General features: G+C 41.0%; 1 protein-coding gene and 1 long non-coding RNA gene across 2 annotated transcripts in view; one reads left to right on the top strand and one right to left on the bottom strand.

Annotated features, from left to right (window-relative positions):
* The window catches only part of CKAP2L (cytoskeleton associated protein 2L), a 32,362-nt gene extending 25,270 nt beyond the window's left edge, over positions 1–7,092 (bottom strand). The window contains 3 exon segments of the mRNA XM_017891482.1: positions 3,125–3,176; positions 4,929–4,995; positions 6,977–7,092. Of these exon segments, the coding sequence (XP_017746971.1) occupies positions 3,125–3,176; positions 4,929–4,995; positions 6,977–7,013 (156 nt within the window). The 5' untranslated portion in view covers positions 7,014–7,092.
* On the top strand, positions 7,081–15,075 carry LOC108541811 (uncharacterized). The gene is made up of 3 exons (XR_001889071.1): positions 7,081–7,339; positions 13,169–13,265; positions 14,937–15,075. It is a non-coding gene; the product is annotated as an uncharacterized LOC108541811 (long non-coding RNA).
* Positions 15,076–15,359: the final 284 nt, after the last annotated feature.

The raw sequence follows: 15,359 nt of genomic DNA, 5'->3' as shown, positions 1-15,359 counted from the left end.
TGAGACAGGGTCTTGCTCTGTCATCCAGGCTGGTGTGCAGTGATGCAATCTTGGCTCACTGCAACCTCTGCCTCCTGTGTTGAAGCAATTCTCCCACCTCAGCCTCACAAGTGGCTGGACTACAGGCGCGTGTCATTACACCCGGCTATTTTTTTGTATTTTTAGTAAAGATGGGGTTTCACCATGTTGACCAGGTTGGTCGTGAAATCTTGAACTCAAGTCATCCACCCGCCTTGGCCTCCCAAAGTGCTGGGATAACAGGCATGAGCCACCGTACTTGTCCTAATAGGTAGTTTTTATAACTTGAGTTCCTATCAGAAATATATTAGAATCTTTTAGCTTGACAGAATTAAGCAGAGATGCAGTGAATATAAAAAACTTGCTCTTTCAAAAATGAATTTGCCTCAAACAGTAGTTGTTGAATGCCTATTATATCCTAAGTGCCCTCCAAAGGACCCTGGAAAAATATATACATAATGAACTTATGTTAGGGTACCTCCCAACAAATCTCTCCTAGTACTCTACAGTCACACTATATGTTTTTTAAACCACTACCTTTGTAAACATCACAGTATCACTCAAGAACCTCTGTCTCATCCCTGGAGATTGGTGACAAGGAGATAGGTGGCAGATGATGTGAAGTCTGAGATATGCTGCCACAGCTCTCAATAAACATGTAACATCTTAGTAGTCATATGTGTAAAATCAGCCAGGACAGGGTTTTAAGGTTAGAGTCTATGTTAATAATAAACAAATGTTTAGTCATGTGATTTATTTCTGGATGAGAAGGTAGGGCTAGATGACAGAGAACTCTGAAAACTAGGGGAGTTTAGAATTCATATGGTAAGTAATTGGGCAAGCCACTATGAATTCCTGAGCATCTATCATGAAAGCAATTACTCAGAAAGGAGAATTTCACAGATTTATGGAATGTTTCCAGGGTAAGATATGGGAATGCTAGAGTTACTGCTCTAGTTTTGATTTGACAAATATTGTGAAGAATCACTATATAAGCCTGGCAAGTATGTAAAGGATATCTAACCAGAACCATTTGGCATTAAGGGCAAAGAGATGTCTACTCTGGATGACAGTGGTGTGTGTGTTGTTGTTAGGGGTGAAACGGGGGAGAGTTGTGAGTGGGAGGCAGAGAGATGGATGGTATACCCATAATGGCTATATCTGGATTAATCTCTGAGCACCAACATTTACATATACCTTGGATCCCTCCATCATTGCTTACTGAAGAGGTGGAGGGATGTTGGCATGAAAGCTTCCAAATGTGTGTTAATTTTAGTTGCTCTTTCTTTTATATTAAAAACAAATTGATACAATCCACAAACCATAAAATTTACCATTTTAGTAAGTGCACAATTCTGTGGATTTTAGTACAGTCACACTATTATACAGCAATCACCACTGTCTAATTCCAGAACATAGTCATCACCCTAGAAAGAAACTTGATTTACTTGTTGGCAGTCACTCCCCATTTTCTGCTCCCTGCAGTCCTTGGCAACTGCTAGTCTACTTTCTGTCTCTGTATGTCTACAGATTTGCCTATTTTAGATGTGTCACACAAATGGAATCATGTAATATGTGGCCTTTTCTGTCTGGCTTCTTTCACTTAGCATGTTTTCAAGATTTACCCATGTTGTAGCATGTATCAGTACTTCCTTACTTTTTAAAATTAACTTTAGAGCAGGTTTAGATTCACAGTAAAACTGATAATAATAATAGTATCTATTATCTAGGAAGGATGCCATATATCCTGGTTTTCACAAGATAGTTTTGATTTATGCCTGTTGGTCAAAGAGTACTGCTTTTTACTCTCAAAAATGTCCTGGTTTGGACATTAAAGCATATGGTCTACTTCCTTACAGGGTTGTTCTGAGTGAGGTAATATATATAAAGTGTCTGGGTGTTAGTTGCTGTCATGTATTGAAAGTGTTATATAAATTGTCAAGCATTATGTAACTGTAATGATGACTATTATTTACATCGTGCTTTTAGTTTCTCCTAAATTCTGTAATTCCCTTCCTGAGTTCATTTTTTACTTTTACAACTGTGTAAAGCAGATAAGGTAGGTATCATCTTCATTTAAGAGTTGACATACTGAAATCAGTACTTTCAACTTCCAGAGATGCCTCAGGGAACTCTGACTGAGGGTCCTTTCCAGTAGATTTTTCTTTAAGACTCGCATGCTACACTGGTTCAAGCTACATAAAGTAAAAGTGTAACCCAGTGCTTCCCAAACGTTAAATCATTGTGCATAAATTTTGCCTTATATACATTTTGCTAACCTTCACAGTGTCTCATGATGTCATGTATATACACAACATATATATGTCTATATATGCATATGCATATGACAAATATGACTGAGGTCATTTGGTGAATGAATCATTAAAACTTATTAAAATTCTCACCAATGAGAATGTTTCACTTCAGGAAGCACTATTTGAGTTACATTTCAGAACACAGATAAAACTATGCTTTTAAAACTAAAGGTGAGATTTTATTGCAGATGAAGAATCTGTGTCTCTTTCAGAGGGCTGATTTCTTTCATTTAAACTTTAAGTTAAGGATCCTTTACCATTCTAATGTAGCTAAATTAAATTGACTAGGAAGCATATACTTAAGTGGCTCGGAAGGTTCAATGCAAATATTCTTTTAATGACTACTGAGCTATTTAACTTCATGGCAGCATACCAAAGTGGTTAAGATCACAGGCTCTCAGCTTTGTCACTTAATAGCTATGCGACCTATTTAACCTTTCTGCAACTTAGTTTGCTCATCTGTAAAGTGGGGCTACTAATAGTAGCCTCATAAGATTGTGAGGACTCAGTGAGGTAACGCAAGTCAGAAAAGTATCAGGCACACAGTAAGTATTCAATAAATGTTAGCTATCAAGAAGACTAAAGTTCACTTGAGACTTTTTTTGGTTAATAAAACTAAACTATAGTATGTCATACTTTTCAAAAAATGATTGTCTCTTATTAAACCAAACTGTTTTATATCTATAAGAAATATCTTTGAAATACATGTTCTTTAGGTTGCTAACATCTTTATTATTTTATTACTAATCATACCTATGAACACATATTTTAAAAGACTAATTTCTACTTACAGATTTAGAAGGTGGTGGATTCAGGCAATTATTCTTGGATTTCAGATAAGGCCTATAAAAGACAAATTAAAATTAATCCTCAGCACAGAAGGATGCTAAGCTAAGCTTGGGAAATACAGTGATTAAAAATTATGATTAGAATTTTAAATAATTAGAATTTCTGTAACGGCAAAATAATTCAAAATTATATTCAATAAAGTCTCCTTATCATCATTTCTTTAGTTCTGTATCCTCCCCCTTGGAGACCACCAACTGCTCCTACTTTTTTTTTGCCTTGTGATCCTTACAGAGACTGTCTATGCATAAATCTAGCGTTCTCACAGTATTAATGAGATATATGTGTTTCCTTCATATTTGTATAGTCTTACTTATTCAAACATCATTCCTGGAGCACTGCAATGTGCCAGACACTGAAGATACAATGCCAAATGAAACCATTAACTGCTTCTTTAAAAAATTTCTGGCTGGGCCTGGTGGCTCATGCCTGTAATCCCAGCACTTTGAGAGGCCAAGGTAGGTGGATCACGAGATCAGGAGATAGAGACCATCCTGGCTAACACAGTGAAACCCCATCTCTACTAAAAATACGAAAAAATTTAGCTGGGCATGGTGGCGTACACCTGTAGTCCCCAGCAACTCAGGAGGCTGAGGCAGGAGAATGACGTGAACCTGGGAGGTGGAGCTTGCAGTGAGCCGAGATTGCACTACCACACTCCAGCCTGGGCGACAGAGTGAGACTCCGTCTCAAAAAAAAAAAAAAAAATTCCTTGTTTTAAGTATCTTCAAATACTATCTTTTCTAATTTTCAAGGGGAAAAGTGATACCAAAAAGAAAAAAAAAAACCAGCAAGACACACATGAAATCTAGCTAGTGAGATAGGAAATGCAGAAAAGGATAGAAAAACAGAGAATTTAGAAGGAATCAATCTGCATGGACCAAAAACAATTGCTAGACTAACGAGGACTTTGATTATGACTTGTTTGATGTTTGTCTCTCCCATCTAGAACATAAGCCCTGGGAGGGCAGCAATGTCTGTCTTGTTAAGCACCATATCTCTAGGATCAGAAGTGACTGAGACATTTTAGGTACTAAATAAATATTTGTTGAATAAATGAATTAGGTTCATTTAATCAAGGAAATAGAGGTGAGTAAACACCCAAGATAAAATAAAGGGTGAAAGCTAACTTTGTAAAAATTAATTTTCAAATAAATATTTAGCAACTCAAATGGGGAAAAAATTAATTAGTGCTAAGAAAGAAGGACATATAACACCACAAAGATGGTAAGAATCTACAAAGGATAAAAATGAAGTGGTTATGTTCTGTCTACCTCAACAGAAATGCTAAGAGAATGACTCCAGAGCTGGAGGATATCACTCTGCTATGGAGGATTGATTGTAACGGGCTCTCCTGCCTTAGCAAGAAATGCCAGAACCATGGTCATTCAAGTTCTTTTTTTTTTTCTTCATTCAAGTTCTTGACCAAAAACTGCCTTCATGAGAATCAACTTCCCCAAGAAAATAAATGCAGAAACAGACAAAGCTTCCAGCATGGTAGGTAATACTGACCCTTCCCTCCTTCCTTTGGAGATTCACACAGTAACAATGCATAAAGCTTTGCCAATGGACTAAGCACTGCCCAGGGGGTTTGGTCATGCCTGGACTGAAATGCTCTTTTTGCGTTATCATAGATCCCAATGCAGTCTGAGTAGACTCTAAGCAAAAGGGACATGTTTCAAAAAGGCTTTAAATTGCTAGTACAAAGAAGGCAACAAAACTTGCATAACTGTGGACAGATAAACTCACTTGGTGTTTTGGCTCTTCAGTTTTCCCTTGGCTGCAAGGTACTCCTGAAGTTTTCTCTGTCGCTCTTCTGCAACACAGGCAAGCAAACAAACGACATAACTTTAGTTCAAGATTTTAACCAGTTCATTAATATTCTAAAAGACGACACTTTTCTCTAATGATTTTGGCTTTGCGACATAATGTTATAAAATCCCTAGTCCTATAAATTTGCCTTCAAGTTAATATCAACATCAACCATATCACTTATATGCCAGGCCTACACTAAGTTCTTTAAACTTACTACCTTTTTTTTTTGAGACAGGGTCTTCCTCTGTCACTGAGGCTGGAGTGCAGTGGCACAACCACGGGTCACTGTTGCCTTGATCTCCCAGGTTCTAGCAATCCTCCCACCTCAGTCTCCTGAGTAGCTGGGAATACAGGTGTGTACCATCACGCTGGGTCATTTAAAAAATCTTTTTTTGTAGAGACAGGATCTCACTGTATTGCGAGGGGTGGCGTCAAATTCCTGAGCTCAAGTGATCCTCCTGCTTTGGCCTCCCAAAGTGCTAGGATTACAGGCGTGAGTCAAAGCACTCGGCCTAAATTTACATTATTTCTTTCAATCCACAAAACAATCCAATGAGATTTGCGATCTGAAATCCAGAGAGGGTAAATGTCACGCCCAAAGTTACCCAGCTAATATGTGGCAATTCCAGGACTTGAAAACAGGCTTATCTAACCCTGGAGCTCACAGCCACTGTTCACAGCTATAACAGTCTATGTTTTGAAGAACTTCTGTTACTGGCCTACCTGAGCTGGTGAGCCAGGCCTGGTCTGATGTCTTTTAACAGGGATGATGATTTTTACCCACAAACCCTTATATGGCTTCCTTTGTTGGTATTAAGGATAAAATATGCCAGGTCTGCTCATGGCAGACATCTATACTATGGTGACTTTCTACACAAGCCATTTGTGAGGGGATGACAAGTCAATGATTTCTGCTTTCGAGAACTTTCAAACTAGTAGTGGAGATAAAATAAACACAGCAATAATTACAGTATAAGGTAAAATCTAACGGCCATAAGAGAGAAAAAGAAGTATGCGAGTTCAGAGGTGGGGCACAAATGAGGGGAGTAGGTGGTTGGAAAAGGTTAAAATTAAATAATGATGTGATGGAAGAAAAAAAGACGACAGGATGCCAAACGACTCTTAACCTTATCTCAACGGAGTTGCCCTGTTTTGCTGATGCTCATTGTATCCTTAGAGACAGCTTGCCAGGCAGTGTAGAGCGTAGGGGCTGACATAGGGGGTTGGGAGTCCCACCTCCGTGACTTCTAGCAAATTAGCAAACTTGGCTGCGGCTGAGCCTACAAGGCAGACAGAAATGCCCATCTTTAAAGCTTGTTAGGTAAAGTGCCTAGGACCTCGTAGGCATCAACAGGAATAATGGATGAAACAAAACAACGGTGCGTATCTTGGAGAAGGTGGCATATGTGCAGCAGTATTTTGAAAGGCAGGAAAGGTCTCCAAGCACATCTAAGAGATTAGGGAACACAGAAGCCTTAGCCCTGGGTGCAGACTTAACCAATCAACTTCTAGCCACGGCAGGCTGAGAGGTGTGGAGTGAGAGCTCCACCCAAGGCAGGAACCCGGGCTCAAGCCAGACCCCGCCTCCTGGCACAGAGGACCATGCCCGGCTCTGCCTGGAGCCAAATGTGGATCAAAACAGCGCGCTGCTTCCCGCTGCTGGTGAAGGCCCGACCAAGGGGCCTGTTTCTTTATTCAGAATGTGGCGACAATGACATCTCTTTGCAAGGCTGCTGCAGGGCTTTCTGGAAAGGTGCCCGTGAGGTATCTGGGCCGGCGCACAGCCTCCGCCGCCCCGGGCCCAGACGTCTACCTGGCGGCCGTGGCCGGGGGATGCGCTTCTAGGATGGAAAACGCCCGGGGGAAACTTAGGCGAGCGGACGGGCACGTTCCGCGGGAAGAACTCACTTGATGGCCTCCTACTACCCCGGCCATGTTCCAACGCCCGAGAATAACGGGAACTCATTCGCGGTCATACTCACCTACAGCTGCAGCTGCGGTAGGCCCCGGCCCCACCATGACTCTTCAGTGACAGTTTTTCTTCAAACGCCGCGCCCGTAGCTAAGACCGGAGTGCCGCGCGTCCGCGCGTCCTCATTGGCTCCTGCGGGTTTGAAATTCGCTAGTCGTCATCACGGGAGGGCGGGACAACAGGCAATAGCCTCTTTGCGGTTGGCTCTGGCCTTGAGAGCCTGACTTGGGGCCCTTTGATTGGAAGAACGTGCAGTGCACCTCGGCATTGAGGGCGGCTTCCTCGGGGCGCGGCACCGCCCGCCTCTGAGTCCGCCTCTGAGTCCGCCTCTGAGTGGGCGTGGAGGCCTCCGAGGGATCTCAGCCGGGCTGGCGGTGAGTGGGGCGGTTAGGTTGCAGCCAGCTGGGGTTGGCGCTGCGAGAGTCCCTGAGCGGAGAGACAGGGCGGTCCTCCCAGGCTGCTGGGATTCTTTCCTCTCAGAGTGTCAGATTCACAGGAGCTATGAAAAAATAATATTATAAAGAGGACATATGGGTCTTATGCATCTAAAGCCTCCTAATTTTAGTACTGCAGGGTGGCTCCTTTAATTGAGGTAAAATATGCATAACATCATATATACCATTTTAACCATTTTAAAGTGTTACATTTTCCGAAAATGTGCAGTTCGGTGGTATTAAGTACCCTCACATTGTAGGACAACCATCACTACTGTCCTTTCCAGAACTTTTTCGTCTTCCCCAACTGAAACCCTGTCCACATCGCTTACTCCGCCCTCCTCCCTCCTCCAGTCCCAGGCAGTCACCGTTCTAGGTTTTGTCTCTGGATTTGACAACTGTAGGTACCATGTAAGTAGAATCATGCAGTATTTGTTCTGTGGCTGACTTGTTTCACTTAGCATAAAGTTTTCAAGGTTCATGCATGGGTAGTATGTGTCAGAATTTCCTTTTAAGGGGGAATAGCATTCCGTTGTGTGGACATGCCACATTTTGCTTCTTGGTCTGTCCCTCTCCGGACACTTGAGTTGCTTCCACTTTTTGGCTTTTGTGAATAATAATATGAACATGAATGTACAAATAATTCTTTGAGACTCTCCTTTTCATTCTTTTGGGTATATACCAAGAAGTGGTATTGGATCAAATGGCAATTCTATTTTAAATTTTTTGAGAAACTGCCTTACTCCTCTCAGGATGATCTCTTGTTCAAGGTATATTTTCGATTTCGCCTCATCAGCTGACTATAAGGCCATAAGGCTAACGGAGAAAGGGACAGTGGATGGGAGGCCTAGTTCCCCTGAGTCCCTAGGCACAATTCATTCCCCTTGTTTTAATCCTAATTTTTTTTTTTTTGTTTTGAAGTTTGTCCTGTTTCATCTATTCTCCAGTTTCTTGAAGAGGGCTGGAAAATGCTCTTGGCTCCTTGTGTGTGAAGGTGCCTCTTTCATGGATGCTGGAGAGGTGGTGGGTAGAGAGGCAGTCGTACGTGGGTACCTGTTGGCCAGGTTCAGCTCATCAGTTGGGTGAGCAGCTGCCACACAGCAGCCCTTCTCTTTAGCCCTAAATAGGGAGTTCGGAAGAGAGCCAGGGTTTCTGGATTCATGCATTTTGATATTTTCAATAGTGTATAAAATGTTTGAAATAGGAAAACTGATCATTGTTTTTGTTAATGACTGAGAAAGGGACTCCTTCACTGGCAGTTTCAGAAAAGTGAAGACGGTTCTGTTTTGGTCTTTGTAGAATCTAGGTGATTGAATGCATCTCAGTTTTAGAAGTCACCTTGCCTGATCTCCCACCCAGTGCTGGAGTATTCCACGACTCCATGTAGGTACTGCACCTTTGCAGGAATACTGCTGGTGTTGGTGAGCTGCCTTACCTGTCCTGTTATTGGAGACCCCTGCTTATTAGGAAACTTAAAATGAACTCAAATGAGCTTCCTCGCTTACTAGTCCTAATCCTTTGGAGCAACATAGGCCAGTTCTGCCTCCTTTTCTCCATCCTTTGGGTATTTGAAGGTCTATCTTGTAGGACACAAAATGTGGGAAAATAGCTAGGCAGGTTTAAAAATTCTCAACTCTACCAAGCATGGTGGTGACTCATGCCTGTACTCAATCCCAGCACTTTGTGAAGGAGGATTGCTTGAGCCCAGGAGTTTGAGACCAGACTAGGCAACATAGCAAGACCCCATTTCTAAAAAAGAAAAATACAAAAATTAACCAGACATTGGTGGCACACACCTGCAGTCCCTTCTACTCAGGAGGCTGAGGTGGGAGGATCACTTGAGCCTAAAAGTTCAAGGCTGCAGTGAACTATGGTCATGCCACTGCACTCCAGTGTGGGAGGCAGAGCAAGACCCTGTCTCCAAATAAATAAATAAATAGATAAATAAAATTCTCAACTCATTCATCAAAGTATCCACTGTAGCTCTCTATGATCCTGGTTTTTTTTTTTTTTTTTTTTTTTTTTTTTTTAGAGGAGTCTGGCTCCATTGCCCAGCTGGAGTGCAGTGGCATGATCTGAGCTCACTGCAGCCCCCACCTCTCTGGCTTAAGTGATCCTCCCACCTCAGCCAGCCATCGGGGTAATTTTTGTATTTTTTGTAGAGATGGGGTTTTGCGATGTTCCCCCAGGCTGATCTCGAACTCCTGGCTCAAGCGATCCACCTGACTCCATCTCCTAAAGTGTTTAGATTACAGGTGTGAGCCACCACACCAGGACAATCCAGGTGGCTTTAACGGTTTCCCATTGCTCTCAGGCTAATGACCTATAAGCACCTGGAGGGCTTGGGCTTTTACTCCCTCAGCCTCAGCCACTTCCCTTAGCCTTAGCCCACACTCCTCTCCTCTTGCTGTCATCCAGACACATTGTTTTTCCCTTTCCATACTCCTCTCTGTCTAGGAATCCAAATTTTCTTTCTCATTTCTCTTAGTCAATTATTATTTTTACTCTAACAGCCTTATTGAGATATTCACGTGCCATACAATTCTCCCACTTACAGCATACAATTCAGTTTTCTAACATATTCATCACCCCCTGAAGAAACCCTATACTCATTAGCAGTCACTCCCCATTCTCCCCTTCTCTCAGCCTCTAGAAACCACGAATCTACTTTCCATCTCTATAGGTTTGCTTTCTGGACATTTCATATATATTAAATTATGCAATTTGTGGTTTCTGATGGGCTTCTTTTGTTACCGGTATATCATGGGTTTGGTCTAGGTCCTGCTGCTCGCTGCACAGAAAGCCAGTCACTGAGATGACAAGTATTGCCAAGGAAGAAGGCTGTAAGCGGGTGCTGCAGCAGAGGAGATGGGAGCTCAATCTCAAATCCATCTCCCTCACCTAAAACCAGGGATTTAGATAGCAGGGAAGAAATGTAACAATGTATAAGGAAACAGGAACCAGGGAGGGGCAAGGAAGCAATCCTGATGAATGAGGGGTCCTAAGTCTCATTGCCTGGATGTGGTGATCTGGTGAGTTTCAGTTCTTTGATACTTTTTTTGAGAGGCCTGAAGGTCTTTTCCCCAGGAAGGAACTCAAACAAAACTAATATAAGCTTCAAGCTTTAAGACCAGAAGGGTCAATTTCTATGTTTATGCGAAAGAAGAGTCTATGGGACTACTGGGTCAGTTTCACTTTCGCTTAGTATACTGTTCTCAAGGTTAATCCACATAGCATGTGTCAGTACTTCATTCTTTTTTATGACTGGGTATTCCATTGTGCAGATATACAGTATTTTATTTACCATTCATCAGTTGATGGACATCTAGGTTCTTTCCACTTTTTGGCTATTATGAATAATGCTACTATGAACTTTCATGTATACATTTTTGTGTAGACATATGTTTTCAATACTCATGGGTATATACCTAATGAGAGGAATTACCGTGTCATACGATAATTCTATCTTTAACCATTTGGGGAACTGCCAAACTGTTTCCCAAAGCAACTATAGCATTTTACATTCCTACCAGCAGTGTATGAAAGTTCCAGTTTCTTCACATCCTCAACAACATTTGTTATTGTCCATCTTTTAAATTATAACCATCCTAGTGGGTGTGAAGTGGTGTCACATTGTGGTTTTTATTTGTATTTCCTTGATGACTAATGATGTTGAGCATCTTTTTATGTGTTTACTGGCCATTTGTATATCTCTATTCAGAGTCTTTACCTATTTTTAAATTGGGCCAGTTATCTTCTTACTTTTTTTAAAATTTTTTTGAGATGGAGCCTCACACTGTTTCCCAGGCTGGAATGCAGTGGTGTGATCTCGGCTCACTGCAACTTCCATCTCCTGTGGTCAAGTGATTCTGGTGTCTTAGCCTCCCAAGTAGCTGGGATTACAGGCACCTGCCACCATGCCCAGTTAATTTTTTTTTTTTTTTTTTTTTTTTAATAGGGACGGGGTTTCACCATGTTGGCCAGGCTGGTCTCTTTGTTGACTCTTAATCATCCTTCAGTCTCAGACAAAACATCCCTTTCTCAAGGATTGTGATTAGCTTGATTATGTGCTTATCTTTCTCCCTGCTAGTCTGTAAACTGAGGGTAGGCCACTATATTCATTGTTTTTGGCACCAAATAGAAACTAAATTAATGTCTTTTGAATGAATAGGGCTTCCTCCTTTTAAAGATCCCTTTAATACAGTAACCACACTATGTATAAGTAGCCACAAGCCCGTTCAATAATACTACTAGCTCTTATAGCCCATATGTCTCCGCCTTGTCTACCACAATATCACTGGAGACTTTGCTAAATGCAATGGTAAAAATCAAAATACAGGCTGGGTATGGTGGTTCATGCTTGTAATCCCAGCACTTTGGGAAGCCAAGGTGGGAGGATTGCTTGAAGCCAGGCATTTGAGACCAGCCTGGGAAACAGAGAGAGACCCCATCTCTATAAACCACACCTCCCACCCTCCCAGAAAAGAAATAAGCATGGCTGGGTTGAAGTCACCAAGGATGGCTGACTGACTGATCAAGTGACTTTACCTGATTGTTTGTAGAATATTTACCTTCACCCACGTGGGAGGATTGCTTGAGCCAATCCTCAGTGTGGATTCAGGAACTTGATTTAATTGGTATCCTGATTGTGGATTAGATTCTCAGGGATACCTTCACTAAGTAAAAGCGATAATAGCTACTCTTAAGTAAAATAATGAATGCATCAAACACTCTAAATCCATGGTGCTGTGCTAAGCTCTTTCTGTATTTTATCTCATTTGATATTACAAACCTTTGATGTGTTAATAATTACTACCTCCATTTTTACAAGTAAGGAAACTGACATTGAGAGATTAAGAGACTAGCCCAAATCACAAAGTAAATGAGATTTGAATCCAGTCTTGATTCCAAATTCTACAGTATTCTAGATTCAAAGAGACTAAATTATAAGATGGAGAGCCAATTTTACTTTATAACAGGGTTAGAATGGCAGAAGAGACCTGACATTCACACCTCTAACCAGTGCATCCTCTTCCTGAAGCCAAATATGCAGGAAATCTGTAATAAGAACTTCCTTTGGTGAAAGCCAGGTGCAGGGGCTCACAATTGTAATTCCAGTACTTTGGGAGGCCAAGGTGGGAGTTTGAGAGGAGTCTGGGCAACATATTGAGACCCTGTCTCTACAGACAAAAACAAAAACAAACACAGAACAACTTCAAGAAAACTCTTTTGGTATGGATCAGAACAAGAGGAATTATCTATCTGATCCAAATGCTTAATAACTTTAAGCCACAATCCACTCACTGCCACAATAGAGATATACCTGCCAATGCCACTCAGGTAATCCCATCAAAAGTGGTAATGTGGTCTGCAGCATGAGTTGTTCTTAGTGATCCCAGGCTGAGACCTTGGGATTGCAGCATTTTATTATACGTATGTACAAAACATCCGTTGAATAATCTTCTAAATTGATGCAATACATTCATATCAAGAATACCTGTCTGTAATCTCCATAAACCCTCTCCTTTCTGTTTTTAAAAGAAGTAACAGCATTTCTCCTCACATGACAAAGAAATGACTTCACCATCCATGAAATAGCGAATAGGAGCTCTGTGGAAGGAAATTAGCTCTACTTCTTGGTGGAGATGAGGAGAGTTCCTCTGAAAATCAAGGCTCTTGTCATGCTAGGAGCCAAAGTTGTTTTTTAGAGTACGGAGAGTTGAGAAGATAAGACAGGGAACATCCACTCATGTTTTTCTTATTCCATAGGCCTCTCAATTGGGCAAAGCACTCCAGACCTTTTGGAAGAGTGACTCCAAAGGCAAGCACCTGCTTGGCAGGCCCCTCACTTTCTACGCAAGTATAAGTGAGTATATAAAATGGGAGTACTTGTGCTGTTGAATACCTTATTTCCAAATGAGGTTTGCTGGTGTCCCTGTGGCTGTGAGAAGGCCTCTGCTGAATTGATGGAACTTGTGTGTTCTCATCTCTTCTAACCCTGGATTGACTTGCGCAAAGGGAAGCCATTATTAACACTACAATAAAACCACCCTTAATCTGGGACTCTCTTCATGCAGTGTTTCTTAACCAATGATAAACATGAGAGTTACTTTCGGAGCTTAACAAATTTAAGATGCTCAGGTTCTATCCAAACTGACTGAATCTCCAGAGGTGAGGCCCAGGGCTGTATACTTTTGAGCCAGACCTCAGTTTACCCTCCAGAGTTTAGCCTCTTTGCTTATAAGGTTGCATGACACCTTTTGTTTGTCAGCCACTCTGATAAAAAAAAATTGGTAAGGGATAGGTTTTTGAGAAGAAGGAGCAAAGGTGTTCTTGGCCAGTGAGAGCCAATGACAGGGAAATGCAAACAATGTATCCATAAGAAAGGTAAATTACTCTATAGAGCATTTAGGATAAATGAACATCTCATGCCTAGCATTGAGAGAGGGTACAAAAAAAAAAAAAAAAAAAAGACCACTCGATACACAAAGCAATAAATGGAATAAAGATTTTTTTCCTTGTAAATTAAAAAAAATCCCTTGTTACCAAGGTATAATTTATTTTATATGTAGTTCAATGAGGTGTTGTAGATAATAAATTTTTTGTAAATTGTTATATTGTTATATAATCATACATTCATTTTTTAAAGTCAGAAATGTATATAACCATTAAACTTATAAATAAGTTATTCAGAGATACAGATACACGAGCATATTTTATATCCACCACAATCATTATTACTATCTCAACAATTCCATCACCCCCCGAATTTCAAGTGTAGGTGTTTTTAAATGTCAGAGGAGTCTCCTCAGTGGGAGGAAGGTTAGGGAAATATCTTTTGGCTTTTGGCTTCTGTGCCTTGGGTTTAAAGGCAGGGATTTGGCTTTACTGTCATTGATTTGGAACCTGATATGTAGGACCGTAAGAAAATAAATAGACTCTAACAAGTTCTATGCTAAGACTGTTGAGTCTCACCATGGTGACTCTTACTGTTTAGGCAATGAGGGAGGTGGGGCAGACTATATGGATAGCTGGCCTGGGAGAATAACACTCCAAGGCCATTTCTACAATGATTCAATATTTCACTGTTAATCAGAGACTGAGCAGCTATTATACTTTTTAAGATGTCTTGAATTTGTGTTGCTTGCTCAGTGTTTTGTATTTCCTTATTTCTTAAAATATATTAATATTAAAATAATTCTTTAATATTCTTAAAACCAAAGGAGAGTAAGGAATCAAGTCTTACTTAGTCTTGCTCTAGCCAGACTTGGGGTAAGGAAACCCTAGGAAAGTCATGGCTGCTAGAAAGAACAGGGTGAGACAAACGAGAGACCAGGTCTCTGTGGCGCTCTGTATCAGTTAAGCTAGATTTGACTGCATGTCATAGCAAACCCAGTGAAAATGGCTTAATAACAGTAGCATTTCTTGTTTTCTTAAAATCTGGAGGTAGGTTCTCGGTGTAACAATGTTGTCAGAGATGCTGGCTGTTTTTCTCCTTCCACTCTGCATTCTTCATTGTGTCGCTCTGACTTCCCAGTTGTTGCAGGTCGGAGACCACAGTTCTGAGCTTCACTTCCTTATAGAACGTGTCTCATTCAAGGAAGAAGGAAGATAAAGGACCATCTATATGGCTCTTTATTTTAGCAAGTAGAAAATCTTTTCCAGAAGTTTCCAGATCGACATCTCATTTGATAGGATTAAGTCAACATGACTTAGTCATGTAAGAATAGAATGAACATAATCTTAAATCAATTGGATTCATCCTTTGGGGAAGGGCATGTTGACTTCTCAATGAAATCAGGGTTCTGTCAGTAAGGAAGAAGGAGAGATGGCAATTGCATGGACAACCAACCGTGTTCACCATATACTTCTCTTCTCCCTTTGACATCACTTTTAGGATTTTATCTACTACATACCTACTAATGTCTTCCATATCTATGTACAGTTATTTTTCTGAGTT

Source organism: Rhinopithecus bieti, unplaced genomic scaffold (genome assembly GCF_001698545.2).
Source record: "Rhinopithecus bieti isolate Rb0 unplaced genomic scaffold, ASM169854v2 scaffold_20362, whole genome shotgun sequence".
Lineage (NCBI taxonomy): Eukaryota > Metazoa > Chordata > Mammalia > Primates > Cercopithecidae > Rhinopithecus > Rhinopithecus bieti.
The sequence above is the reverse complement of the archived record's forward strand: the minus strand, read 5'-3'. Positions and strand labels throughout refer to the sequence as shown.